At 34.7% G+C, this 26,969-nt stretch overlaps 1 protein-coding gene across 1 annotated transcript; it reads left to right on the top strand.

Moving 5' to 3' along the window:
- The first annotated feature begins 104 nt into the window (after positions 1-104).
- On the top strand, positions 105-26,969 carry LOC120635901 (protein timeless). Its single transcript, XM_039907115.1, has 17 exons — positions 105-613; positions 7,825-7,928; positions 8,009-8,559; positions 8,732-8,885; positions 12,450-12,691; positions 13,093-13,367; positions 14,012-14,372; positions 14,613-14,804; positions 15,274-15,374; positions 16,943-17,141; positions 18,970-19,172; positions 19,411-19,865; positions 19,948-20,148; positions 21,021-21,204; positions 22,235-22,339; positions 23,150-23,368; positions 26,221-26,969. Exons 2-17 carry the CDS (start codon positions 7,832-7,834, stop codon positions 26,435-26,437), a joined length of 3,756 nt encoding a protein of 1,251 aa, XP_039763049.1. The 5' UTR covers positions 105-613; positions 7,825-7,831; the 3' UTR covers positions 26,438-26,969.

The following is a 26,969-nucleotide window of genomic DNA, read 5'->3' as shown; positions in this document are numbered from 1 at the left end:
AGACAAGAAAATAAGGAGGGTTGTTGACAAGTTGACAACTGACAACGACAAGTAACGTAACTTGTCGTTGTCAGTTGTCAACTTGTCAGTGTTTACTTCAGTGACTTGAAGACTGCCATGAAAACAAAAACCAGAGTCCAGACCACTGACCGGTTGTTGTTAGGTTTGACGTTCATTCAGTCTTCAGATTTCAGTGTTGAAATGTTACTTGACGTGAATGCTTATTCAGACTAAGGAATACTTGGACCAGTGTTCCAACTTCCAGTTTTGGCTTTATTATAACTAGTTTTTTTTCCTAATTTTAACGGAGTCATTTATTTTCCGAGTGATTGTTTTGCATTTCAAAACAATAATTGATTGAGTATTTCATATCTCATGAAAGCATTTGAACTACAGTAAAATTCTGTGATGAATTGATTTTTTTTAACTCTGTGATTCTTGGAGTTTTTGATTTTGTACTGCTATAGGCGCATTTCGCGTTTAGTAAATTGACGTTCACGGACTACAATTAAATTATAAACTTTATTGTGAGTTGCCCAAATCAATGTGAAATTAAATTGGAGAAGAATACACAAAGTGTCTTTATAGCACTTGCAAGAAACCACCTTCCAAAGTGAGTACATATAAATATTATTATGATTTATTATGTGTCTTTGATACTAAATAAATAGGTAAAGAGATTTGAATTATGAAATTGGACTCGTGCAAACCTTCTATGTAAGCTTCCTTCAGGCCAGCCAAATAAGATCATGCAATCTGTTCATTTTGGCAATAGGATTGTTATTAGGATGTAAGTGTATAATTACATTAACTCTCTTAATCTGTCCTACCCTGTGCATAAATAAAAATCGCCTTTTACCTGCATATGGCATCATAGCTATAATCATCTTGGCAATATTTGGCATAAACTTAGTTTGCATCTTGGACATAGGAAATACAAATGGTTTTTGCAGGGTGAAAAAAAATTGAAATCAATGTTGAGTGAAGCATTATTAAAGCAACAGAAAAAATTAAGACAAGTTTTCTTACATCTATTTTTATTTATTTAATATTTACCTTTTTATTTATTTAATATCAAAGATTAAATCAGTAATGAAAAAGGACAGGATGCGAATGAAGTTGTACTTTTTTTACATTTTCATTCACATCCCATCCTTTACATTTTTGTATTGTTAATGAGTTGTAACCAGTTACATTTTTGCTAAGTTATAAAGTAACTAACAACACATGTTGGAGCAGCTTGATGTGTCTTAGTGTGCGCTGAGAAATCTATCGGTGATACATAAAAATTATGTAGTACATAATTAAAGTACTCCTTATTATCTACAGAAAAGTCTGTTAGGGAGTTTATCTAAATTAATTATCATTCAGTCACAACAGCAGATATTTTGTAGTAAAATTTTATTTGATTGCCGGTCGACACAGATGGTGGGTTACATTTATGTTGGATTTACCTATGGAATCTTGTTATGGGGTAAAGCAGCTGATATCGAAACTATATTTATATTGCAGAAAAGAGCTGTACGGTCAATATATAAACTTAAATCACGCGAATCCCTCCGTGAGAAGTTCAAAGAAATAGGCATACTTACTGTAGCTTCACAATATATTTATAACAATATAGTATTTGTAAGACAACATATTAGTCTTTATAAACAAAAAGTGGACATAAACAGTCGACTTACTAGAAATGGTCATAAATTAGTGTCATCTGCATATCGTCTGCGTAAGGTACAGGGATCATTTGTGGGATTGAGTATACGCTTTTATAATATGATTCCTAAGGTGATTTTGGACCTGCCAATGCACAAGTTTAAAGAATTTGTTAAAACACATTTATTACAGCGAGGTTACTATACAATTGATGAATTTTTTAATGACAAGGTTGCTTGGAAGCATCCGGCTCCGCTTTCAGCTCTCACAAGATAGAAAAATGAATGTTAAAATGCAAAATGTAAATTGTTGATGTTGGAAAAGAGCAACTGCTGAGTTTCTTGCCGGCTTCGTCTCGGTAGAATCTGCCTTCCGAACCGGTGGTAGAATCACTACAAACAGACAGACTTGACGTTTCAAAAGTGCTTATATTAGGCCTACTTGAAATAAATGAATTTTGAATTTTGAATTTTGCAGTATTAGTTTTTATTCAAATCAATAGTTTCATTATCAAGGTTAATGGTTGAGGAGTTCTCCCATCAGCTCCTTTATTGTCACAAGCATAAATTGCTTGCCTATTATGTACAATAAGCTTACAATTGTATAATTTTGGTGGTCATCCATGATCTTCATCAATAGTTTAACGTGATTAAATTGTACTTTTCAAAAGGAAATGCTCAAGTTACATTAAAAAATACTCAAATAATTACATAAGTTAAAGGAACCTATAGCATTTGCTGTAACATTTGAAGAGTTGCAGAGTTACCACAATTTCTCCAGGATCCCTAGAATGGATATTTACCAAATTATAATGGGACCACCACTGAGTCATACCAAACAAAAAAAGAATTATCATAATTGGCATTTAATTGGCGGAGTAATCGCGTAAAAAATATACAAATAAAAAAAAACATACAGAATTGAGAACCTCCTCCTTTTTTAAGTCTGTTGTAAGCAATTACATATTGGTTTCGTAATTACTAATATTCTCCTGAGCACAGACTATGTACCTAGGTTCAGCAAGAATAAACCACGCGTTAAGTGATGATGAACGGACTATACCTACCTGCCTGATCTATACCTGCCTGCTGAGCATGAGAAGTGAAACAGTTATTTTTATAAACTACTTACGCCCGATTTTTTTTACAAAAAAACACACACTTACTCAATCAAAAATATCACTTGAACTACACCTAAATTAAATGTTTTTTACAGAATACGTATTTTAGTATCGTCGCTCTTAATTTAACTGTTACTACCTATTTGTTATTAGTGATCTCACATCTGTCAAATAAACTGTTCCTGTAGGCTACAGGATTTACTTTAAATAACAAAAACAAACGCGTCCGCGTTTGTTTTTCCGAATATTGGCTTTCTTTATCTATTATCTAAACTGCATGTGGAACACCTCATAACTTTATCGCGGGTAATTGAATCAGAATAGAACAAACCGCCCGGGTTTCCGGGTTTACAAGTAAGACAGTGGGACATTAAACGGAAATATAAATAAAGTTTTAGTGCAAATATATTAAGTATTTTTTTTTAAATTAATTAACAGGAAATTGTAAAAAAATTTACATCACCAACATCATATAAACCGATTGATTGATTGATTCCAAGTGCCAACACCATGGGACCCCACACATCCATCGAATCACAGAGCTGTGCCGGGGACATTACCACTTCAGCGTCTCGACTCGTTGAGTCATGTGGGTCTAAATAGTTCTTCTATGGATCTCATTTTTCCATTACATATTCGGTGTGCATTATTACATATAATAAAATGTGAGAGGGAATATATTACATCTAACTATCATAGTTAAGTCACAATCGCAGCTTTAAGAGGGAAGATTGATTGGTTTCGTGTACCGAATAGGCTCTTAAACTACTGGACAAATTAGAAGAATAATGTAACCCAAATTAACAAATATTTGCATATAAAATTTAAGAAACATGGTTCTGAAGTTCTTCAGCAAGGTATTGTCACCTTATTTTCTGGAGTAAACACACACCACAACGTTTTTATTCCCTGTTTATATATCCCGACGTCCGAGATATCTTCGTTATAGTGTCGGGTCAATTTGACTCTTAAGATTTTTAGCCAAATTTTTACAGACTTTTTTGTTGAGGTGTACAACTGTAGTAGTGTCATCCTCATTCAAGTGTGATCAAGCAAGTGTATGATATTACAATTTTACTCTAAACTACAGGGTGATAGCTTGGAAGTTGGAGATGGTTCAAATGGATGGTTGGATGGTTTCAATAAGATCTTAATGGTTATAAAAACACGTAAATTTATAGAACAATCTTATTATAACATAAACTATTTCATTTACTTGATAGCTGATGAGTACATTCCTATATAGTGAAATTTTGAGAAGATGAAAACCAAAAAAAAATCGGTATCAATCTATAGATCGTATCTGATGGATACTAAACTTACATTCAAACTTACGAAGTTGGGCACCCATCCATTTACTGGCTTTTGACAACGTAGCTTACCCAGCGCTATTGTATTATAATATAAGTGGTGCTGCTATTAAGACACAATATTTACAGTCATTTGCTATGGGGAAGTTAAAGTATTTTAAGAAATGCAAAACGGGAGTAGGTCCCCGGGACGGATGTTTTCTATTTGCAATGTACGCGATTGAACGTTTCAAATAGTGGGTGATTAGAGCTCGTGCACAAGAACAGATATATTATTCGCTTACACCTCATTGTTTGTTTAAATATGTTGAACTACTACTACGATGTACTTTATATCATAGGATTGTAATATCTATTGGGCTCTACCGTATATTAAACCCATACCCCTATTCGATTTACACGGGACATCGTACCGGAACGCTGAATCGCTTAGCGGCACGTCTTTGTGGGTAGGGTGCTAACTAGCCACGGCCGAAGCCTCCCCTCACACCCTAAAAATCCCTTACTGCGTCATCATAGAATTTGAAAATGCGGACACGTTTTAAGGAACACAGTATGGTTTTTGTTTCTTTATAAATGTTGAGGACGGAGAACTGCAGTTGACAGTCTCCTATAAACATGATTGTGTTATAGGTATAATTTGGGTAACTGTGTAGAGATAGGGATACTGAAGGATTAGGAAAAAAATATTTATTTAAACACAAGCAACAATTGGTTGCTCTTGGAGCTTCAAACACAGACTATTTTAAACAAGTCATTCAAGGTTTGGACTACCTCCCTGGCGCAACGGTGAGCGCTGTGAATTTAAGTAGGAGGTCCGGAGATGGATTCTCGGCAGGGCCTGTTTAAAATTTATAATTTCTGAATTTTCTCTGGTCTGGTCTGGTGGAAGGCTTTGGCAAGTTACCGACAAAGACGAGACGATACGCAATTAAGTGTTCCCGGTGCGATATCGCGTAGAAACCGATTAGGGGCATGACTACCATACCGCATCATCACTTACCATCAGGTAAGATTGCAGTCAAGGGCGGAATAAATGTTTGGCCTTGTAGCGGCACCATATATTAGTAGATAGCGCTAGATAGATTAAGCAGCGATGACCGCCGAACGTAAATGGATGGGTAACCAACATTAAATCAGCCATCCATCTGCCACAACGCCTAAAAATAACAACGAATTGTAAACGTTACACTAAATCGTAATATTGTTGGACTAGTTTGTATAAAGTTAGAACCATAACAAAATAAGTATAAAAATAGAGTAGAATAGGGGATGATAGCTAGGCAAGCGCACTCCACCTTAGGCTGCATCATCACTTACCATCGGGCGTGATTGCAGTGAAGCGCTCGTCTATAAACATACAAATAAAAAAAAAGAAACAATGAAGCTTCAGTACACGCAACCGTGCTTGTTGAAGAATAAAACACTTTTTTGCCAGTTGTGTGAATAAAACCCACACCCTCTGGTTCAGAAAGAAGGGTTTCTGATCACTGCGCCAATCGGCCCTACTAATTGAAATATTCTATAAAACCATTTAATAATTCTATCAAAATGAATTAAAAAAAAGAAACTCAATAAATAGCTTTCCTTGTTCTTGTTTACCATTGCGAAATAAGTATCTACGTTCATTTGAAAACGTCGATCGTACGGCCCGCCGAGCGCGGCCGACCCGTACTGTAATCGATCGGCACGTGTACCGAACACGCGACTCGTGGCCTAGGTAGGTACCTACTATTTACGCGTAGGTTGAGCTCACGTGGCGTGGCCTGGACTGCTAAAGGCTGGATTGTATAAAATTGATGTTACGTACTTGGAAAAATACTTGTATATTTAGAAAGATTGTAGATATTTTATTTAATAATTACATAATGTTTAGCATTATATTTTATTTAAAGTAGGCGTATAGTAGGGATATTTTATTGTTTTTTGAGATTTTTAATGGGGAAGATAGGAGTTTTTGTAGGTTAGGTAGGTTAAGTTATATCCGCTCCGCCCGGCTCTCAATGATTTTATTATGTTCTAACCTAACCTAGCATCTTAAAATAGATATTTTGTATATATGGCCGTCGACAACACTCCAGTTTAGACTTTTTTCGTTAACTAATAAATAAACTATACGAAATACATTCCGTTATACACAATTTGTAGTGACATTTATTTTTACCGTAATTAATTCAAAATTCATATAGAAATATTGTACCTATAAGGTTCAAGTTTAAGGCTTGGCATGGCTTCTAATCTAAAAACATAAGTTAAATTAAGAACCGAATGTGTCCAACCCTTTACAAGAACTAATGCTCTCAGAAATTGACGATAAAGTAAACAACTCTGTTTAGTTGGTTTATTGATTTGGGCATCAAACATAATTTTATCATAACCTACAAGTATCAAATTCAAACAGGTATAGAACTATATATATAGATATATTATATTTATTTAATGAGCTTGTATGTAACTAATAAAGAACTAAAAAGTTCAAGAGAACTGTGTTATGTTAAATTAATAAAATTGGTTAGTTGTGCCTTTTTTTATATACTTAATATAGTATATGAACTTAAACATCAGACACTAGAATAGAAGAAACACAGTTCTAACTCCGTTACGTTGTTTTATTACAGAATACAGAGGTCCCATGTCTACATTTCGGCTCCAATCTCCATCATGATAACAGTTCTTTGTCATAATAATATTGTGTTATGATCCGATTAACATATGCATAAAAAAAAAAGTTTTAGCTCTATCGAAAACCAGAATGTTACTGAGATTCAACTTGAAAGATTTGGTAACGACAGACATACGAACCGGTGTCACCAATTCATTAAAAGCTAGTAAAACATTGTTATATAAAACCGTTAAAATATGAAATTTGGCTTGTGATGAAGGTAGTTGCCCACAAAGTAGAGACCTACCCATGGAAATAAATGTGGCTTTCCTTTGAAATACGCCTCGTGCCCTTTTCATTTAAAACTTTGCGTTTGAAGTTTAATAAAATTTGTTATTTCAAAAGTATTTTGTAGGCTTCTTTTTTTAAGCTTTTCCAATAGGTAAATATTAAGAACGGCAAAAACCTACCCATCGAAATAAGCGTGATTTTCCTTTGAAATACGCCTCGTGCTTTTTATTCATTTAAAACTTTTCCTTTGAACTTTAACAAAATTTGTAATTGCAAAAGTACCTATTTTGTAGGCTTCTTGTTTCAAACTTGCCCATAGACAAACATTTGGATCGGCAAGAAATCTACCGATGGAAATTAACGTGTTTTTCCTTTTTTTTTTTTCGTTTAAAGCGTTGGCTTTGAACTTTAACAAAATTAGTAATTGCAAAAGTATTTTGTAGGCTTCTTATTTCAAACTTGTTTAATAGGTAAATAAATCTTAAGAGCGGCAAAAAAACCTACCCATCGAAATAAACGTGATTTTTCTTTGTCATAAGCCTCGTGCTTTCTTTTAATTAAAAACTTAGCCTTTGAACTTTAATAAAATTTGTAATTCCAAAAGTATTTTGTAGGCTTCTTGTTTCAAACTTGTCCAATAGACCAACCTTAAGAGCGGCAAAAAACCTATCCACCGAAATAAACGTGATTTTCCTTTGAAATACGCCTCGTGCTTTTTTTTAATTTAAAACTTTGCCTTTGAACTTTAACGAAATTTTTAATTTCAAAATTATTTTGGAGGCTTCTTCTTTCAAACTTCTTGGTGCACATTATGGGAGCCCAGCTCACGTTTATTTCCTTTGTTCCAGGTAAAGTATGGCGTGGGTTCTCCGCAGTCCTCAAATTCATAATAACTTCAGTGACCTAGGATATGCGCTTCCAGATGGATATCACATAAACGATAATTGCAACTGTATGTGATAAATACTAAATATTATATACATTTTGTTTTGATAAATTATCAAAGTGAAGTAAATAATATTTTTTTTGCAGCTGCTTTAGAGTCGATACTTCAAAACCTTGTTACGGAAGATAAATACCTACGTACATATCGCAGAAGTATCAGCTTTGGACAAAATATTAAAAAAGACCTTATACCTATATTAATTAACACCAAGGATGATAATACAGTTGAGCTGTTAATTAAAATATTGGTCAATTTAACTATTCCGGTGGAATGCTTACTGTCTTTGGAATTAATATCGCGAACCGATTCAGGGAGACATGCTATATTTGAAATAAATAATATGCTCTCTTCTACAAAAACAGCACTAACTGATCATCGTGTTACCAAAGTTATTATTAACTTTTTAAAGAAGAATGCTAAAAATGAACCAAAGGCAAAACTGTCTATAGAACAGTGTACAAATATAAGTAACACTCTTTTATTTTTGCGTAATATAATGCACATACCAGAGGATATTACATGCCATACTTCGCCGCATGGTGGCCCACCTCATACAGTACATAATCAGTTATTATGGAATTTATTCAGTCACAGTATTGACAAAGTTCTCATAAAATTGATGACAATTCCTGATGCGGTAAGATCTTTCTCTTATTTATCTGTACAATAAGTAACTAAGCTTTGCCATGTTTGGTTAATTCAAAGTCACACGAGGGATTTATTTTCAATCAAAAATATGAAGTAGATATTTTTAATAAGAACACCTGAAGTCAAAGTGTACCGGTATTTTATAGGTTTTCATTTCGCAGATAAACTGGGGTGTGACAATGGTGCAATTGATTGCACTCTTTTACAAAGACCAACATGTAACCACCTTGCACAAACTACTCAATTTGTGGCTCGAATCGTCAATCTGTGAAAGCTCTGAAGATAACGAAAGTAACACCTCTCCATCATATAGACGTACGTAGATGTAACTATATTTGTTTTAAATGCTATCTTTTTGTAAAAGTGTAAAAAAAACAACATTTTGCTACCTAATATAACAAGTCTAAAATATATTTCCACGGAATTCGTGGCAATGACAATATATTTTTTGCATACGGATTATGGTTAATATACATAAATACTTATAATATACAGCTCTTCTTTTTAACCGCCTTACAAAAAAGGAGGAGGTATATTTTTTGTTTGTTAGGTCAGAACTGACTCATTTATGAATCAATTTGAAAATTTTTGTTCTGTTTGAGACGGTATACTTGCCATGTGGTTCCATTTTCATCAGGTCAAGATCTGTTGAAGGGATCCTGGACAAATTAAGGGAGCTCTTCAAATATTATAGGGACACCTATAGCGATTTGAGTATTTTTAAAGTACCTTGAGCATTAGCTATCGAAATTTTTTTCATCATCATCGTTTGGTCAAGTACGCTATAATATGTATTATTATAGCCTACTATACAATAATAAGTATTACACTGGTTGCGTTTCGATTGTTGTATAATAGTGTAAACGAAATCCGAAATAATACTTCACATGCTGTAGAGGTACATTATTTACTGTCTCGGAGACTTATCTGTGAAGCCGACACGGTAATAGTTTTTAGATGTACAAAAAATTAAAATTGTTTTTACGGAAAGAAATCAGGTACAGCCCTAACATCACATGCAAAATTAAAATCATGTGACTCCACTCACTTCATTGCGTACGCGTCTCGTAGGTACTATACACGTGTTGGTCTTTTATCTTCCATAGGGTTGTCATAAGTAAACACTTAGAAAGTCTTGAATTCGTTTGTATGGAGAAATTACCAATGCTTCTTTTGATTTAATATTTTTACAAGGTGATTCCTTATGATATATACTTATGCATCCTTCAACATTATTTCGTAATTCGGTTACACGTTGTATAAAGCAAATAAAGCTTGTTAGCTATTTTGAGCTAAAACGCCATGCAACTATACAGTGTGTAAGCGAGCCTTAGTGAGCCAAGTTAGTCGACCAAAGCTAATGCAAGGTTGTGCGTGTATTTTCACCGACCGCTCTGTCTCAAGAATTCAGCTTAAAGACATTTATTTCTCAAAAAAGAACACAATACAATAATATTTTAAAATTAGTAGATACAAAATCTCAAAGTGCTTCACAAATGCACCATATTATTTAAAAGTAAAAATTTTAGCGGGTGGTTAAAGAAAAAGTTAGCGAGCGATAATACAAATCGTTTTATAGGAAAGAGGTCACATTAACTTAACTGAACGGTATTTTGTACATGTTCAATAAAAAGTTTTTTAAACATTGGTAGACTTTTAGTGTTAATGATTATCTCAGGTAAATTATTGTACAACAGCACTCCCTCACACAGTATGCTTTTCTTTCCATAATTGGTTCTATTTTTAGATAGTAAAAATTTAGTTTTACGTTTTCTTAGATAGTTTGCGTATGTTTTTGTTTGAAATCGTAATTGTGAGAGTATATTATCTGTGCTTATTTTTCTTATTAAGGTAATTCGTATAATTGATTTAAATTAAGAATTTTAGTCTCTGTATACAATTTATTTGTAGGAGTTAGATAGTTATACTTATAAAGGGCTTTAATAATTTTATTTTGGATAATTTGCAAGTTTTTAATATGTGATTTCGCGGCGGTTCCCCAAATTTCGATGAGGTATTCAATATGGGGTTTAACTAGGGAGTTGTATATAGTAGATCTTATTTTATTTTGTATACAGGATGATATTCTACGCAAAGCTCCTATTAAGGGCGAGATTTTTGTTTTAAGGTGGTCTTTATGATTTTGCCACGTTAGTTTAGTGTCCATTATAAGTCCTAAATACTTTTCCGTATTTGATTTTTGTAAAGGATTACCGTCAATTTTCAACTGGTCATGAATGCGGATTTTTTGTTTTTGGGCGCAAAAATCATGTAGGCCGTCTTTTTAATATTTATGGTAAGTAAATTTGAGAGAAACCATTCGCCTAATTTATTTAAATCTCTTTGAGCGTCTTCTATAATGTTTGTTATTTCGTTTACAAAGTAAAATAGACAAGTGTCATCTGCATAGTGAGTGATGAATTACGACTTTAAAATATATATATATAGTAAATCACCCTGTTTTATTGATAATTCAAAATTAGGTGAGTTTTAGTGACAGAGGTGTCACTAAAACTGTCAATGGTGAAACTTGTTTACAGAGTGGTATTTTTTAAGTGGAATTTAGAGCCTTGATTGATTTTAATAGCAGTGAATTATTCTTTTTTATGCGGTAGTACAACATCGGAAAATGGATTTTATGAAAACGTGTATTATTATTATTAGACTACTTCAGAAGACGAAGATGGCAGGGTGCTTGTTAATCTTAAACATTCTATGTATATAACAACGGGTATCTACTGAATATAACTTGACTAGAGAAAATCCACTGATTAAAAAAAATAGTTAGCGTTTTATTAAAAGTACCCTTAAAAAAGAAGATGCGTACGAGTATGCGTAGTAGTATTTAGGAGTTGAAAAAGTGATAAATAAAGATGACGTAATGTTCAGCTGATGCTTTATATGACTGTTGGTAGAACTATGGTTATTACGGGTTTTAATATCTTTAAAAAAACCCTAGCCTAACTTTACTGCAGCGCTACCTACCGGATTATAATTTTATTTACTAACTATATTGTACGCGGTCGGCAGCATTTTCTTGCTTTTAGCGGTTCTATACCCGTCGTAACTTCTAAACGATAATTCCAATAAGAATAATTTAAAAAGGAATTTGCAGAGACATCAATCTGAATTATAAAACTATTTATTTGGATGAGGATTAATATCACACTAGAATTGTTTTGAATGACAAATTAAAACAAAAATCTGTTATTGTGACTTAACCATAACCGTTAGACATACAGCCTCGTGTACTTTTTGTAGATATGAATGATTACTTTAAACAAGTATTATTTTTATACATTATCAATCATTTACGTGGCGTTCGCCAGTAAAGCTCCAAGACGGTATGACATCTCTAACAAACATCGTTATACTTCAGCCAATTTATGAAAAACCATAATAAAATATACACTGAAACCTTCTGTATGGGTAATTAGTGAAAACCGTATGAAAATCCGTTTAGTAGTTTTTCAGTTTTCCCCGCCCAGGCAGACAGACTGACGCGTTTGACTTTGTTTTATAATATGCAAAGATTAAATTAATTTTCACGTGTTCCTAATAAAATCTGGCATTTGGTTAATATTTATTTACCTTATGTATGGACTTTGTTTTTAGAGTGCTAATTATAAATAGGGGCATTAATTTATTTTTCGTTTTTCCTGGACACCGACGTTCTTTTTCTTTCATTTTAGTGTGAAGTTGTATATTTTTCTTCAAAAATCACGCAGCGGATTTTGATGCATAATTTTTCACACAAGGTTTGATTATAAATGAAGCCTAACTTACTTAAGTTCTAATCTAAACAAACCATACATTGCAATCAAGTCGCTGAAAAATAAATTTACATACAAAATTTATAACCTGCAATATTTTAAACAGGCAGTGACGATTCTTCACTAATGGATACGTCCGACCCAACATCAGATTCATCCGACACCGGAGCAAACAGGAAGTCCAATCGAACGTCCAACTTAGTCAATAATGGCTGGAACCTCACCCCAATGAACGGTGAAAATGTAAAACAAAACTTTCAGCCCCAAAATACTACAACTGACCCCAAGAACTCGATTCAAGGCGGTCAAAGTAACCTCGCTGACGATCGCAGAAACTCTTGTGAGAAAGTAAGTTAAAAGTAAAATTTTTGAATAACAATATCAAGTGAATATATTATGTTTAAAAATTAAGCGGCAGAACCAAAATTGGAACAAATACAGACGTAGGCGTTTGCTGAAAAATAATTATATGGAACTTTCTTCTGAAACAGTACGGAGTCAGAATACGGTTTCTACGCATATTTCGCTCCGACACTCGAGCAGCCTTATTAGATGTTGACTTCACAACCTATAAAAAGCAAGGGATTTAGACACACGATAACACACCGTACTAATTTTTCAAGAGCGTATTTTGGCATATCTGTATAGTTTATACCTAAGATGAAAGAAATTTTAAATTACGTCGTACGCTTGTTTGGCCGCGGATTACTTATTGCAAATAAAAGCGTTAATTTTAATTTTCTTTGCAGGGAAATAATAATATGAAAGAAGTTACTAATACGACTGATGTAACAAAGAAAAATGAAAAAAAAGTGCGTATTTCGGAAAATTCTGATTGCGTTTATGGTACACAAGTTGAAAACCAAGCATCGTTATCTACCTCTAGCAACGAAGACGAATTACCAGCGAAGAAACATCAAAAGCCGCATACACCCAAACAGAGAGTTATTACCAAGGTGTGGCCCAGTGCCACTCCTCAGGATCGCAAAAGAAAAAAGCTCGTAAAGAGAGGAAAAGCTAATATGTAAGAAGTTATTTTTTTAATTTAGCTGATAGCTTCCAAGTTTTCATTTTGATGATGTTTTTTGCGCTTATTTATATTTATTTATGAATGTTTACTAACGAATATACTGGTAAAAAGCTGATAAAACTGAGCAAAGACCTTCTGACAATAATTCATTTCCAAAATTAAAATTTCGGATTTTACTCTGATTGATTGTACTTAACTTCGTACTCATATTTAATAATTATTGTAGGTCACCGGTTATTGCTTAAAACCGCGTCGTTACTTTGTTTCTTTTTGCGAAAGTGTCTTTTTGTATTTAAACACGCTTTGAAAGACTGTATTTTAGTATAACGATTAACTAGAAATATAAAATTCACTCTGCAGTAAAAACATTGATTTTAAACAAAATGATCCTTAAATGGGTAAAGGTATGTTCTTTAGTTTTTGTGTAACTATTTTGGAGTTTAAGATTTTGCTGCTACTGTCCCAAATTAATGAAACACTGAACAATACAGATATATTTCGATATAATGTAAAAATGTATTTTGTTTATTTGATTTAGGTGTTTTACTGGTGTCTTATTTTATATAATTTATTGCCAGTGTTTATCGTAAATTTCTATTCATGAAGCTATATGTGACAAAATTTTGAATTTGTTTCAGAACAAACGTACAAGGTTTATCACACAACATGCCAACTGATGACGATATATCCAACGTATTAAAAGAATTCACTGTCGATTTTCTCCTAAAGGGTTACAATTCGTTGGTTCGAACGCTGCATTCACAAATTCTAACGAATGCACACCTAGAAATTGACACTTCTCACTTTTTTTGGCTTGTGACGTATTTCCTGAAGTGTGCTACACAGATTGAGTTGGATTTAGAACACGTTTGCTGCATATTGTCTTTTGAGATCGTGTCATATTTAACAGCGGAAGCAGTCAATTTGTGTGAGCAGTTTGAACTCGCTATCAAGTTAGATGGTAACAACTTGAAGCCAAGCAAAAGGAGACTTCATTTGGTTAGCAATTCAGTACCTATTTAATATTTGAGTTGAGATCTAAAGAGCGTACCTACTTTCAATTAGCTCACCCATAGTTATAATCTTAAAACGCGACAGATTAATGTCAGATACTTCTTTGTTCTGAGTTTTAACTGCTTCGTAAGTCTGAGGTAAGATTACGCTTTCTAGATCTCAGTCTTAAATGTAATGTAAGAGATTTTGTTTAATAATGTGACAAGTTATGGTGATATTACGCAGGTTGTAACAGCTATCCGAGAATTCATTCAAGCAATTGATACGTACAAGAAATCAGCGCAAATCTGCAATAACGACAAAGAACTGCTTGACAACTTGCAACTAAAAATATGCGAGACAGATGAATTGCGTTCGCTTCTAGTGCTGCTTTTAAGGTATTATAACCCGAAGTACCAAACGAAGCAATATCTGCAGGTAAGAAATAAGGATTTTTGCGCACACTAGCAGTAGGTACATATTAAAAGAGCGACAAATATCTTAACACACTGACCTCTATCATACGCATACTATAAATGCAGCACTTGGACGGGCTGTCAAAGAATTGTTTATAGAGTAACTAATAAAGGGACCATTATATTTTTTTTTTGATAAAATTGATGGACGTGCTTTGGAAAATTGTGTAAAAGTGCCAAATATCAAGCTGATAACTTATGATGGTAAACAAGGTACCTTCCCTTCGAACTAGAGAGCGCAAACTTTCTGAGTTTGCATTTACTTAGAAGGTACGTATTCTATAATAATACGTGAAATAGAAATAATAATACGGAAACTGAGGGACAGTTCAAATCTTTGCGGTGATATGTACTACGATATTGTGTAGTTCGTTGATTTAATTGAATTGAATACCTTTTATTTGCGATATTATAATTCAATTTTGTTTTAGGATCTTGTGGTGACAAATCACAATCTTCTGGTGTTAACGGACGTTACCATGAAGTTGCCGGAGTACAAGGGAACTGACACTATAGCTGATCACATTAGACAGTAAGATATACAAATCAACTTTTTTTAAATGACGTTAATGCCCAAGACCAAGAAGGCATAAACAGTATTAAGTTGGTACGATTAGTGACGGATCAATCCCGCCTGAGTTAGATTCCCACTGATAATTTGAATGATGGGATCAAAAACTGACATTTAAAATATTGGGATTTCTGTCGAACTATCTCGAAACCAGATCGGATTAAGAAAATTTTTATTGTTTTATCCACGTGTTTAGGAGCTACGTTAGATGCAAGTCACATTGAAATGACGAAATTTAATGGAAATTAGACTCATTTGTACAGAACTTTATTGTAAACCGCTTCCCCGTTGCGAAGTATCAATGTAGCTTCCGCCTCAGATGTGGGTTCAAGCACTCATTGCTCATCAGCACCATCACCCTCATGCTATGATTGTCCCACTGTCCCACTGCAGGTACAGGCTTCCTCTTTTATAGGAGAAAGGGTTTTAGAGCACATACCCAGCTCCTCCAGTTGCTTTTTCGCGCTAGGATCTAAATTCCTTCCTTCCTCCGAAACTCTGCTGTGAGTGGACACAGCAAATACTATTACTCCGGAGCCTGCCATTATTCTTACTTAAATCATAAATGCGAACTTGTGCGTCTCTTTGACTTGTGTTTTGGGATAGAGTTAGTTGAAAGGTCGAGGATTAACATAGGCTTCTTATCCCAGGAAAACAACAGACGGTTCCCACGAGATTTGTAAAAAACCGTTATAACGTGGGCAACAGCTAGTTTTACAATAATAATCGTTGGTGTAGCGTGGTGGGCAGTTTCGTGCATAGAGGGTATGCACAGATATACTGATGATATAAAATAAAAAAATATCCAATATAAAAAACCAGAGTATAAAAAACTTTAAGATACGCATTGTAAGAGTTATTAAAATCCCACCCTAAAGTTTTTATAACTCGTACTGGTGATTTTCTTCATTTTATATCACACTGCATACCCTGTGCATACCCTCTACGCACGCTACAGGTGGTGGGTTTATGCTTTGAAAGAGATATATATGAGACAGAAGAAGGCCTTGCCCAGTTGTGGGATATATATAGTTTGGTTGTATAGCCAAAAAAAAAATTGATGTACTGGCCTTGCTGCCATCGCATAAAGTCGGCCCACTACAATGCATAAGTCTTCTCTCACAGTGAGAAGTATTTAGGCCGTATTCCACCACGCTGGCTAAGTGGTACACGTTATTATGAGAGAACATTAGAAAACATTATGGAGAACTCTTAAACATGCAGATTTCCTCCATGTTTTCCTTCGCCACTAAAGCGAGTGATATTTTATTGTTTGAAATGATAAACGCAGGTAGCTCTGAAAAATTTGAGTTGCGTTGCCTGGAAAGTTCAAGGAATATAATTTTAACATTACAGTTAATAAAATGGCATACCTTGACGTCCTAAAAATCATTTTATTAAAATTCCGAAAAAAGGCACTGTTAAAATAAAACTGCTCTAAGCAATGTTCACTACCATTAATGTGAAATACATTTTTAGTTTTTACGTATGTTGAGTGACAACATCTTATCCGATTCGTAACTTTTCAGATTTTGTGCCCCAGAAATGATGTATCAGTACGGTCTACTTTTGGAGGACTACCAGATAAACGGTGAATTTGTAAACGACTGCATATTTACACTGATGCATCACGTCGGCGGGGATATGGGAAGCCCGATTTCACTATTCCAGCCAAACATCGTGAGAACATTTAAAGCAATTCTGAAGTCGGACTTTGAAATATGTGACGTAAGTAGGCTTTATATCATACTTTTGTTTTATGATATACAACTAGTATACCCTCGCTAGACTTTGGTGTCAAGGAGGACGCTAGAATGGGTCCAGTTAGAAAAAAAAAAGTGTGTAGCAAAAGTGCTGTATTCGTTATTTCTGCGATAGCTTAGTAGCTTACCGGGATGAAGTTTAGCGTACTTTTGTGCTCATCATCACCAGCCTGGTAACGTCGCACCGCTGGGTAGCCGCCACTCAAACCATACAAGAGGGTTTTAGGATAGACAAGAGGGTTTTAGAGGGTTTTAGGTTAGGCAAGAGGGTTTTAGAGCGTAGACCCACCACGCTTCTCCAATGCTGTTTGGTGGGCTTTAACTATCATTAGTGATAAAATCTGGGAATGGAGTCGAATCCATTGTGTCGGGATCCGCAGTTGAACATGGTAACCAGTATAAAAGGGAGTCAGTATGTTAATGAGTCTTAATTCAACCCAATTTCTAACTCCATTATACAACGTGTAAATGAAAACAGAAATAAATCTTCACAGGGTTTAGAGGTAGATTATGTACTGTCTCTGAGATTTTCTGTGAAACCAAAACGCTAATAGTTTTTCAGTAAACTACGGCCAAAGTTTTTACTGAAATAAATTAGATACAGCCCTAACATCGCATGCAAAATTAAAATCAAATGACTCCTGTGGTAAAAGTCGCGTAGCGTAGGTACTAAGCGCGTGTCGGTCTTTTATCTCAAATAGGGTTATCATAATAAGTAAACACTTAGAATGTTTTGAATTCATTTGTGTGGAAACTTAAATATGCTTCTTTTGATTTAATATTTGTACTGGATTATTCCTTATGAAATATACTTATGCACCTTTCAACAGGATTTCGTAATTCGGTTACACGTTGTATATGCCAAAACTGCAAGCCCCAAGTGTAAATATACTCGTATTGTTAATCCACGTTACATTCGGTTATGTTTATTGCTGCGGTAACTTTTGAATTTTCCGGTATAAAATTTAGCCTCTGAGTTAATCATTTAGCTATCTTCATTTCAAATCGGCAAACTTCATTTCAAACCTAGCAATGGCCGAAGACTCCCACCGGACAAAGCTGAAGAACATACAGGTTCTAATAATTTCAAAACGGCCCCTGCCTATCAAAACCGGGACCGGGTTGAAGGTTCCACTTTTTAATTTACATGCTACTCCAGCATGTAAATGAAAAAGTGTTCTTTTAGATTAAATATTAAAATAGCGATGAGAATTATTTCATGCTTTTTTTTCTTTATATATGAAAACATCTAACGTTTATACAGGCTGCCCCAAGAAATAGTGTCAAGCGGTTGTATTTAGTTTTATTTAGCTCACCCCTTTCCAGGTTCCCAGGTCGTACCTACGGTATCTTTGGATAGTTAAGTTTTGAGTCAAATTTTAAGTATGGTGTCATACATATAGCTCATTGAAAATTATAAGGTAACTAAATGATAAAATCAGCAAGTTTCTAAAAAAGGTTCTTCGAAAAACCTATGTAGGTTTTAAATTTTTACGCTGATCTGCCCACAATTGTTTTTTCTAATGCAACGCATGCTATTCACCTAGCTAATAAAAAAATGTAGCACATATATCAATAATTGAGGCCTCTGCGACGAATAATCTCTTGCAAGTAGGATTAGTCAAAAAGTCATAACAAAAAACTACCCAAAATCGGGTTTCAGGTAGCCCTAATGGTGTTCTACCTCTGGACCACAACTGGACACTATTTCTTGGGACACTCTGTATAATCTAATTGTAGAGGTATGACTTTCTATTTTCTTTTTAAGACTATTCTGATTTTATGCTTTGTAGGATTGGACAGATCTAATTGAGTATGTAATGAATAAATACGTAAAGAAGCCCCTAAAAATGAGAAGCGCCTTACTACGCTCCCTAGGCATAGACATTAATGGGGACGATATAAGGTTTCAAAACACACTGGTAAATGCCAAGCCCAAACCTGAAAAAGTATTACCGCAAGAGAAAATATCGGTTGAACCCAATAATTCTAACAGGTAAGATACTTGATGCATTTATTTATACCTTCTTGTTTATTTTATTATGAAGAAAGAAATGTGAATCAACCACTAAGCATTGCTCCTTTATAAATGTGTAATTTTTCCTAAAACTTATTGAGACCTCTCACAGATTTCCTCCGGTAACTTGTTAATCACTTTTTTTTTTAAACTTGGGTACATTTCGACTAAAAAATATTAGAATGCTAAAAAATGTGTTACTATTACGTGGTTTTAGTTGGACTGAAGATGAAATCTCATCGCTGAGTTGGAATTACATGCAATGCAACGATCTATCAGACGTGATCGGAGAAATTGTGAAAATGTTCAAAGAAGACGGCATTATTAAGAACCGTGGGTCGGTTATCAAAGAACTATACAACCAATACATCATAAACAAAGATCAGTTCGACAAACTATCTAAGAAGGAGTCCTCTAAGACTATGCAAGAAATCAAGGAAACTCGGGATAATGAAATTAGCAAGCTCTGTGAGCAACTGAAGCAGGATGGGAAAGCGAAATTTTTGGATTGGGTTCAAACGGCTATATTGGAAACTTGTGCTGCGAAAATTTATTTGCAAAAGTTGACCTCAGCAACGCGTAACCCAAAATTTCCAGTTCACCCATTAGACTTTTTACTGCTAAAACCTAAGGATATGCCAGTTTTATCGTCGGTATCATATCATTCATTACGTAAGCGCCGGCATATTATTTTTAATTATTTTAATAATTATAAAAAAAAACATATTACTAATGGATATAATGTTTTTTTTAGTTCTGAACCGCTCCGTACCATTGGTACCATGGAACTGCGAGCAAGCCTCCATTTACAAAGATTTGAAGTTTTTGCAACTTCTACACAGGCTTGGATTTCAAATGCCAGTAGATACTGGCAAAGTTTTTATAAGGATACCTAATTTTTGGACACCCGACTTTCTCTATGAAGTAGCAGCCAAAATTTCTCCTGGCGACAGTTGTAAGTCTACAATGTGCCTATTAGAATAATTATTCTTTAACCACGCGCACTCCGCGGCGTATTTTAGGATTCAGCACCTTGAGCTCACAAATGAATCGGGAAAGCAAAAAAATAATTGTTAAATGAGTAATATCCAATAGTTTGTTGATTTCAATAACGATAATTGACGACGAAGAAAGAAACTGAAACACCATTTATTCAATATTAGAAGTGCAGGCGGCTTCGTCCGCTATACTTACTATTCGCATTTCATCATCATCACTTCAACCGATTGACGTCCACTGCTGGATATAAGTAGTTCTTTTCTTGGGAGTTACAAAATCCACGGTCATGTGCCACTTGCTTCCAGCGCCTACCAGCGACTCGTTTTATGTCGTCTGTCCAACTCGTTGAGGGCCGACCAACCAACCTTCGGAGCCCAAAGTCCATCGGTTCTCAGAGGTATATGCCCCGCCCATAGCCACTTCAGCTTCAGCTATGTCAGTATCTCTAGTTCTTCTACGGATCTCCACATATCTGATCATAGCTCTCTCCATCGCCTTCTGAGTGACTCTGGAGCCTTATAAGGCCCATAGGAAGCATCCACGTTTCAGATCCGTAAGTCATCGCTGGCAACACACACTGTATTCGCATTTACTGTATTCCTATTTCTCCACCAATGCTATAAATGCAAAAGTGTTTATGACTCACGCTTTAGCTCTATCCCATATGAACGTTGCATTTTACCGGGTTAAAAGTACATTCACTCTAACTTCTGTTTGCGCCGGCCCTCGCAGCCTACCGCCCAGGGCCATGGCGCTCTTGGCTAGAGTAAATACATGCGTGCACTGAGAACGCGCTTCATATGTAACATATATTTTTTTTTCTTCTAGCAAAACTGAAATTTTCGCTGAATGATATCTCCCAAAGCAGCATCCTAAACTCTGGTGTAACGAGCAATTGTATTTTGCCGGAGCTCGCTAAAAGTAATATTCTACCGCCGATACTCGAAAACTTCTACCAAATTCAGAATAAAAAACAAAATCACTTCGCATCAATTGTCAACTTCACGCCCACGTGAGTATTTCTACTTATTGTAATAAAGCTGGCTATTGCTTCTTTTTGAAAATGTTTTATCCGGATTTAATCTGCAATCCATACGTACCAAATGTACGTTATATAAAAATCGCAACGTAAATGTAGTATTAAAATGAGATTTATTTAATTGTTATTAACTTTAAATGAACTTTATAAACTTTAACATTGCTTATAAACAAATTGCTTGCATTCACTATGTGTCATCTGATATAGATGTGCTTAAAGTCCAAGCTTGATAGTTTTTGGGAAAGTAATCTTGTTGCTTATAAAAGTTAAATAGTGCGCATTAAAGTAGTGCCCGTAAAACATTGGGCATAATAACTACTGGCAATACAGCTAGAAAAATAACTCTTGAGTTATTTAAAAATAACCGGTTTTCTTTATTGACCCAGACACGTATGGTAGTAATACCACAGTTGCATGTTTGCTAAAGCTATCACTGTAATTAAAAAATTATGAAATACAATCGCCATTACAGTGCTCAAGGCTGTGTGTCATTGTTTGAATAGGACCTTAGCAAGTTTCATTTATAATTACATAATGTCTTAAGCAATTATCAAAAAAATTAAACGAATATTTTGCATTACTCCTATATGAAATAAACTGCAATGTTAATTTTGTCATAATTCAAATTTTTAAACAATATAAAGAAATATCATCAGTTGAATCTATGTCGATGAGTATAAAACTGACTTAGCTTAATGTGCATCGACTTATCTATATATATAAAAGGAAGTTGTGTTAGTTACACCATTTATAACTCAAGAACGGCTGGACCAATTTTTATGATATTTGATTTTTTCTCTTAGTCCGGAATAAGAAATTATAACATTCATAAAAAAATAAGATCCGCAGTACGAAGTTCGCCGGGACAGCTAGTATAAGATACTATAGAAATAATTCAAGGGGATTATCAGAACCGTACAATCAAGCATGGGCAATTCTTTAAGGACGGGCTTATAATATTTGAAATGTTTGTCGAGAGTGTATTTTATCGAATATATTTTAGGCCTGGCTCTGCTTTTACAACTACGGATGACAATGTGGATACGCCTAACTGGTTAGAGGTTATACAAAAGGCTCAAGAATACAAAATCAATTTGGATTTAGAAAAGTAAGTGATTGTTTAATTATGAAAGCGATGCGCTGTGATTTCTACTTAATCTACTACAATAAGTGTAAATATTGAGATTACCATCCATAATCATCCTATTTCTTTTTATATGCAATAGAATCTCAGAATAACCATTGAAGAAATTGGTCAAAAATGTACCCACATTCTAGTTTTTGGAGTTTTATATGACGGCTCAAGAGCCTCCGAGTTGTTTTTAGAAAGAGTGACGTCAGCGATACTGTTGTTGTTTTCTGTTTTTATTACGAAGACTTCCAGACGTCCGAACGATCCGACGTCTCGAGTAATAATAAGCTGCGAGTTATCGGCCACCGGTACTTATACCAAAGCATGCTTGTACAATCATCTGTTGTAAAAACTTGTTGACACGGACTAATTGTGTTTACAAAATTATGTTGTGAGTTTTAACACATGATTGTCAGTAAAAGCTTAGTTTGTGATTGAAACAGTTTAAAAGAAGTTAATAATAAATCTTAATTATTTTGACGCCGGTAAATGAGGTGTAGAACACCATCGTGCCGACATATATAAAATTTTGAATAAACAAAAATAGATAAAACGAAATTAAAATTTTGAAGAAATTGAAGACCGCGGTCAAAAATAATGAATAAAATAGATAAAACGCTTTTCTTTTTGTATATAACTTTAAATTGGACAACAAATAATAAAAAAAAAAGTAGTAAACATCGAAAATATTTTAATATAATAACATTTTATTGCTATCCTTATTCTTACAATTAATTTATGTTCATATAATCGCTGGTTTGTAAATAAGTATGTATTGTTTGGTAGGTCAATAATCGGGGAAAATGCAGACACTGTGATTCAGCAGATGGATATAGGAAGAGTGCGAGTGTCTCGAGGTGTGATTTGCGATGTCACGACGTGCAATGTCCCGATCGTATTGCCAGCGGAACCCATGACGCTGATGATGTCCAGTATGAGCGTCACGCAGGACATCACCATGAACTTCCCCGTCAATTCTCCGCATTCTATTAATTGCAATGCCAGGTTGGTATAACTCGCGCTTGAATTTTCTTCTCAAACAAGTTTTTTTTTATTCACTGTTTACACACTGTGCAATAAGCACAACGAAAAAACGGTTTACTGAAGGCGAACTTAATGCTAAAGCATTTGTTAAGTTACTCTTCTGTAGAAGTCTAAAATGCATTTCATTTTTTTTTAATTTATTAGCTTCAGGCAAATAATTAAAAAAATATTGGATATATTTTTAAAAAAAATATTAAACGCAAATAAAATACGATACAAAAATTTAAAAAAATAACAGTTGTACTACATGAATACCAATCTTAAGATACTATGAATAAGCGTGGTATAAAGCCTGAATTGCCTAAGCAGTGTTTTCACAAGGCACTGTCAGAGCAAGTGTGACAAAACACTTAATAATTATTCTGACGTATTGTCATATTTATTAATGAGGCTCCTAGAGTAGGGTCAAAGACATACGCATAGGATATGCGATATAATTACTATTTCGTGGGCCATGTCACAGATGATGGACAGTCGCACAGGGGTTCGATGAATCCATAGAGACAGAGCAATCTTGCGGATAGTACGGGACGAGTAAAAGACCCTTACCGGCCTCAGTTAAGGGACTATAAAATGTCGTGACGCTGTCTAGATGATGTTGGCATTTACCACGTGATCAAAGGTCTCGAACAAATATAAGACAGATGTAGTGGTATCTCTTATTTATATTGTGCTGCATCGGTGTAAACGTACCTACATACGACGACAACGATGCCATCGTTGTCGCTGTCTATGTAAAGGTACTCTTCAAATTCCGTTTGAAAATAAAATATCTGTTTTTGAGATTTATCTAATACCAATAGTTTAAGTTTGTTCCATCTTGCATAATATTTACAACTAGGTATATTATAACCATAAGATAAAGTAGGTATTTAAAATCAACTATCAGTCACCGACAATGAATCTTTTATTAATAAACCTCCCGCAGTAAAAAGTACCGCAGCATATTCCTCAAAAGTCGTATCCCACTGTAAAATGCATGTATAGTGCCATCAGTGGCGTGCATCTCATAGATGCAAATAAGCAGTGCATACCCTGACCTCAGGGCCTCTCAGACCATAAGGACGACTTAAAATTTAAAGATTGAAAAAAAATTAAACAATTTATAGAAAACTATAAGAGCGCCATCTAGTTAAAACCGGCCGCACTTCTATGTAAATCAATGGACAAGTCCCGTGTCATGGTTTAGAACTAAAATAGACAAACTGCATAATATTTCGACTATATTTTAATTTTGAGTTGTAAACAGTATCCCTAAATAAAAAGTAACGCTTTAAATATAATTTAAATCTCATAAAATTAGCTGGGGTTTTCACGATTAAGTATCCATTGCCGGGCAAATCGTTTATTCGTCGCTCGAATTAATGCGCCGCGCCGCCGCGGTCTCCATAGAAGCACGGCGATTGAATGCATCTGTCGTTACTTGTGTGCACCAGCACACATGGAAGTTCTGGTGTGTAGTGATATAATCGCGTGCGTGCTTACACAATATTTGGCTCTTTCTATGTGTGCGAGTTTTCCAGGTTTCCAGTATAGGGGTTTCGCTTGTGTGCAAATCTTAAAAACACTGCTTACGGAAATTTGAAATCCAAATGTATGCTTTGTTTTTTTATAAGCACAAGTAATTTGCTTTGTTTGTTATTGTTTAAAACGGCAATAATTCTTTTTTGTAGTTAAAAAATTTATCAATGAATTTTATTACATTCAAGGTCTTTAGAAATTTATAAGTACCTAATTTGTTCAAAAAGTATATTAAAATAACCAAATTAAAAGTTGCCGAATTAAGTTAAATAAATTATTAACGTATACCAGGTGCCATTGGTAACTGATGAAGTAATAGTCTTCAAATGACAACTTTTAATAGCATTTGTGTACTAAGAAAATATTACGGACATATTTTGACTATGATATTCTCATTATCGCTGGCGATCGCTCAGCGCCATTATTGTTTACCTTTTACCTTCTGTCATAACAACTTATATTCACCGAATTAGAATTAATTACTGTTTTTTCGTTTGCTGTACGGTTGTTTGTAAATAGTTACAATTATTATTGTTAACATTAACCTTTGTGACAGTGTACTATTTGTAAATGATTGTGAGGAATATTCTTAGTGTAAGAAAGTTCTTATATTCGGCGTGTGATTTGATGGTTCAGTGTGCTTGGAAAATGTAGGTAAGTTAAGAGCTAATTCTTAACTAACGTTTAATTGAGATTATTCTTAAAGGAAGGAATGCACCTACAAGTAGCGGCACGTAAAAAGAGCTCTCACTGACTTACAGAAACAGGCGAATAGCAGTGATCAATGTTTTGTTTCATTATTTATTTATAATAATACCTATGTTTGTTTATTGTTTACACTAAAAAACATTATTTAATGTAATTGCCGCAATGGCAGACAATTTTAATAACTCGCTAGTCGGTCGTCTCAGAGCTTACTATACCTACTGGAAATAGGAGATGATGAGAAGATCTACATGGGTATCACAAACAATGTTAGGTTAGGTACCTACTCACAAATAAAATTATACAGTAACATCAAAATAGCATGTTCAGTACCTATTTTTTTTTATGCATACCCTGACCGAAAACCCTATGCACGCCACTGAGTGCCATTAAAATTAGCAGTTTGGACAAGTTTCAGTTACGGACACAAATATGGGACCATTGAAAACAATTGAAAAAATTAATGCTCTGTCTTTGTCAAAAGGATCATACTATGCGCTTAATCTTTTTTATTCGTTTGTACTTATTGATTACCATTATTTCGACATGTGAGGTGATTTTTATATTTATTGTGTTTTTCGGCGCAGCGCTTGCGACACGGCGTCCGTAGCATCTGACCTAACACGCATGTACGTGTCTGACGAAGATGTGAAGCCCGAACCGATGCTGCGCGTAAAACGTACGCTGAAGTCCACTCGCACCGCGTCAAGGCCGTCCGACGTATTCTACGCGCACGGCTCTAACGAACTGGGAGGCTGCATTCCCGAAAAACGCCCCCGCGTAGAGTTTTTAACCCCATTTTGAACATGCCCTGGTTTTTCATTTTACTTTGCTTAAAACGCACTTGAAATGTAGGGAATCTCGCACACTACGCGACCACACTTGAGCACTATATCACAAGACGTGTAGTTATAACAAATTTACTGTAAGTGTAACACTGCTTGTACGACACAAAGATAAGACCACGCCGCGTCTTGGTCGGAGCATCAGCTACTAAGATTGCGACCAATACCATGACTGGTCGGGATTGTGGCTGCGTAATGCGCAAGGTTCCTAAAGGAGGTTTAAGGTTACTAATTGTCAAGTTTATTTTATAACATTGCTTTTCCATGTATACCAGAGACTATTACATAAATCTATAGGTGGATAGATTGTCAGCACAATTTAACTCGAAACCTGCTGGATCGGCATCGAAAGAACTTTTTTTTCCGTACGAAAGGTGAAACTACGTCGGAATCTGGTCGATGCCATAGAGTCCTATGCGTACAAAATATATTTAAATGAGGTTAAAATTTTATACTGCTATATAATACTTATATAAAATTTATACCAAATA

This window comes from Pararge aegeria, chromosome 3 (assembly GCF_905163445.1).
Source record: "Pararge aegeria chromosome 3, ilParAegt1.1, whole genome shotgun sequence".
Classification (NCBI taxonomy): Eukaryota; Metazoa; Arthropoda; class Insecta; order Lepidoptera; family Nymphalidae; genus Pararge; species Pararge aegeria.
The sequence above is the reverse complement of the archived record's forward strand: the minus strand, read 5'-3'. Positions and strand labels throughout refer to the sequence as shown.

Excerpts from the sequence above, each read along its gene's own strand:
- LOC120635901 (XM_039907115.1), top strand. The coding sequence starts at position 7,832 with ATGGCGTGGGTTCTCCGCAGTCCTCAAATTCATAATAACTTCAGTGAC. Across the intron at positions 7,929-8,008 it reads CATAAACGATAATTGCAACT|CTGCTTTAGAGTCGATACTT; the intron begins GTATGTGATAAA and ends TTTTTTTTGCAG. Across the intron at positions 21,205-22,234 it reads ATTGTCAACTTCACGCCCAC|GCCTGGCTCTGCTTTTACAA; the intron begins GTGAGTATTTCT and ends AATATATTTTAG.